This window comes from Anastrepha obliqua, chromosome 3 (genome assembly GCF_027943255.1).
Source record: "Anastrepha obliqua isolate idAnaObli1 chromosome 3, idAnaObli1_1.0, whole genome shotgun sequence".
Lineage (NCBI taxonomy): Eukaryota > Metazoa > Arthropoda > Insecta > Diptera > Tephritidae > Anastrepha > Anastrepha obliqua.
In genome coordinates, this window is record NC_072894.1 from 128,354,534 (window position 1) to 128,358,081 (window position 3,548).

Below are 3,548 nucleotides of genomic sequence, written 5' to 3' on the forward strand. Positions count from 1 at the left end.
GGCGTGTGTACGTAGACGCTTTGGCCTGTTATTGCTTATTTTAAGGGGGGGGTAAGGGATAAAAATCGATTTTTTTTTTTGCATGTTATTGTAGTAAAACATTTCAAAAATACCGTGTTAAAATTTTAAGTCAATCCGAGCAAAACTTTTTAAGTTATAGAGCATAAAGCCGAGCCGCCTCAAACATCTGCCGAGACGCAGCAGTTGCGCGCGTAGTCCGTTACAAACTTTAAACGCGGTTTTCTCGAACCTTTTTTTTTAAAGTGCGTAGTCATTGGCATTTGAAAACTACTCAACCGATCCTTTTGAAATTTTGCACACATATTTTACATATAAAAAACCTCCCTCCAACGTTTTTTTTCGCCATTTTTTTTTATATTAAGGTGGTTTTACACCTACAAAATGGCGGCATTTTTTCGTCAAAAATCACTTTTTACTTCAAACGACTACCAAATGGCTGAAAATGAAAATAAATCGTCAAAATAAACGTTGGGGGGAAGTTTAACTCATACTTTAACTAAATTATTCGATTTTTTTGATTTCAGATGATTCTACGCTGAGATATGCTGACTACTGCAAAATGTATTTTTGAAAAGACGTCTACGTAAATGTGCTCTCATTGGCTCATTTTGCAATATTTTTCCATGAAAATTTTATCAAATATTCTTGAAATGTTACTTTATAATATGCAATAACTTTTAATAAACTGACTTGAACCGTTTCGCTACAATAAATTCATGAAAAAAGTGTTTTTTTAGCGTTTATTGCAGCTTTTTGCAGCTTTTGCAATTTTGCAGCTAATCCGCCATATGTAAACAGGTAGATTAAACTTGTGGATTTATTGCTAATCACTGCATGTGTGAACGTACTTTTTTTATAGGCACGGAAGCGAATTTCTTTTGCCTTCACCTCTAAATACTCATTTCGCAACTGGTGGAGTTCTAGTCACACTCGATCTAGTACGACTTCTGTAATCAAACACCAATTCATGAACTAAAATATTTGCTAAGTGGTTTAACCTTTCACTACAGAGGTTTGTGCGCCTATATCTATCACCAACACATGCAGGTGTGCCTACAGTCAAGCAGCCTAAATAAGACTCTTTGGCATGGGTTTGCAAATTCGAATACACAGAGTATACAAAATAATCTACGTATGTATGTATGTATGTGCACATGTATGTATGTAGATACGTTAACATGTTGTCAAACATGAAAACCCACACACAAGTCATTTGTAACAGGGGTCTATTTAAGCGCCTAACAGTCGGGAAATTAAGTCCAGTCGCAAATAATCGTTGAAAGTAAAATATTTCAAATTAATTGTTTTCAGATCGAAAGTTTTGCAAATCTGTGCTGCCGAATGTATACGAGCATCGATTAGAGAAATGCAACAAAAATGTGGGATTTATAAGTACTTATAGTATATAATTTCGAAACTCGCTTTTGATTAAAAATACAAAATAATTTCTATCGCAAAATGTACTCTGATTAAATGCTTGTGACTGTGTGCGCATAATTCACTAATGGCAGTTCAAGATTGCTTTCTTGCCACGCAGATGTACATTTAGGCTGGACTGCTTTGAACTGATCTGACTGTTGTTTATGCAAAAAGTCTAATCTACACGGGCGTACGTGTATGCTTGTTTCTTTCAGCGTTACTGTCCCTCTTTGTGATTTTCTGCTGTCTATATGGTTTCGTCGAAAGTGATACCATCTTGCCCGATCCCGCTGGACTCTGCAGTCTGTTCCAGGTACTGAAAATGCTGCTTAATGCCAATGAGCAAACTTTCCGGAGACATACAATGACTTTCTATTGATTTTTATTTATTTAAGGATGGTACTCGTATTCGGAAGCCCGGCTCATGCACAGAGTATATTCATTGTGCCAACTCCACGGGCATTACCTACTCATGCCCATCCACACAGAAGTTCGATCGTAGTAAGCAAAGCTGCGTCTTAGAAGCAAATCTATCGGACACTGACGACTATTGCAGAAATCGTTGTGAGGGTATTGACGGCAAATGGATCACCGACCCCGCTTCCTGCAAGGGATATCTCTATTGCAAATCAGGGCAATCATTCCAGGGTTATTGTCCAAGTGATTATGTTTTCAACGAAAAAGATGCAATCTGCGATTTTGCGGATAACTACAATTGTAATGTGGTGCCAGAAATTTGTGACTTGGTGCCGAATGGAATGCAATACCGCGACACAACTGACTGCAATAAATACTACACGTGTACGAAAGGCGTAAGTGTGAGCACCACGTGCACCAAAAACACGCATTACAATGTGCAAACGAAATCTTGTGGCCAACAATGGCTGGATAGCTCTTGCATACCCACTTTCACCTGTGGAACAAATACGAAAATACTTACAGGCTTCCAATCGGATGGCGCTACATGTCGTGGCTATTTCTATTGTCGCGATCTGGGCACCGAACGGGACTTGGAACCTGGCTATGGCCAATGTCCTGAGGGTACGTTTTTCCACCAAAGTACTCAAGCATGTATCGATCCGCTCAAGTCAGACTGCGCATATAATCGATGTCAAGGTCGCAATATTACTTACGTGCAGACTAACAATGATAACTGCCGAAACTTTATCCTTTGCGAGAATGGTGTAGCGACTAAAACACAACGTTGCTCTGGTGACAAGTTTTTTGATGAAAAAATGCAGGCTTGTGTAACCAATATAGTTTCGTATGATTGCTGTGATGGGAAGTAAAAAACAGGAACTTCTATTAAAAATTCAAAATTTTAAACAAATAATATGTATGCAAACCAGCAAACCAAAATTTATAGCAATTAGTAGTGTAAGCAGCTGCAAAATTCGCATGTAAACCCAGACTAATAACGTCCAACTAAACCTTACAAAAATGTGTAAATTGACGCACCACGAAAGTGCATAGCTTTCACTGTGGCTGGACATAATCGGTACGAACTTTTTGTTACCGAGAAAATGAACTGCCAGTACTAATACGTGCGATATAGGGCCTGCATAACGATTTCGCCGAAAGTTGTAAATTTCATTTAAATTAAATAAACCATTTTTATTAAATATAATATGTGGATTACGATCGATTTTAAACTAACTCAACTCCCATTGAGCTCGAGGTTCGTAATTTTTCGCGATCGCAGTGCAGTCTTCGCCCACACTTGTACACGTATTGATTTTGAAAAGGGAGGTTTGGGTAATGATATTTGCAAAAAAAACGCACTTTTTCATATTCAGAATAAATGTGAGATATATTATGTTATTATGTATTATAACTACTCGTATCATATATTACAAATAAATAGATTTGTAGAATAATACATGGCATCGTGCGACAAGGCCATCAAAAATCGCCATTGCTTATTTCTTAATGCTGCTATAACAGTCTGAAGTGGCAGTTCCTGGCCGGAAATGAATCCGGGTCTTTCCAAAAACGTTTAATGAGAACATAATCAATATATACATATGGCTAAAGAAAGAAAATGATTTCTCAATGAATGTTGGCAGGAATTGAGAAGAGTGGGAGTTTTACCTGAACTTCGTGATGAG

At 37.7% G+C, this 3,548-nt stretch overlaps 1 protein-coding gene across 1 annotated transcript; it reads left to right on the forward strand.

The window, feature by feature from the left end:
• The first annotated feature begins 1,387 nt into the window (after nt 1–1,387).
• LOC129242224 (peritrophin-44-like) lies at nt 1,388–3,010 on the forward strand. The gene is made up of 3 exons (XM_054878778.1): nt 1,388–1,400; nt 1,656–1,753; nt 1,836–3,010. Exons 1-3 carry the CDS (start codon nt 1,388–1,390, stop codon nt 2,727–2,729), a joined length of 1,005 nt encoding a protein of 334 aa, XP_054734753.1. The 3' UTR covers nt 2,730–3,010.
• Nucleotides 3,011–3,548: the final 538 nt, after the last annotated feature.

Excerpts from the sequence above, each read along its gene's own strand:
- LOC129242224 (XM_054878778.1), top strand. Across the intron at positions 1,754-1,835 it reads GACTCTGCAGTCTGTTCCAG|GATGGTACTCGTATTCGGAA; the intron begins GTACTGAAAATG and ends TATTTATTTAAG.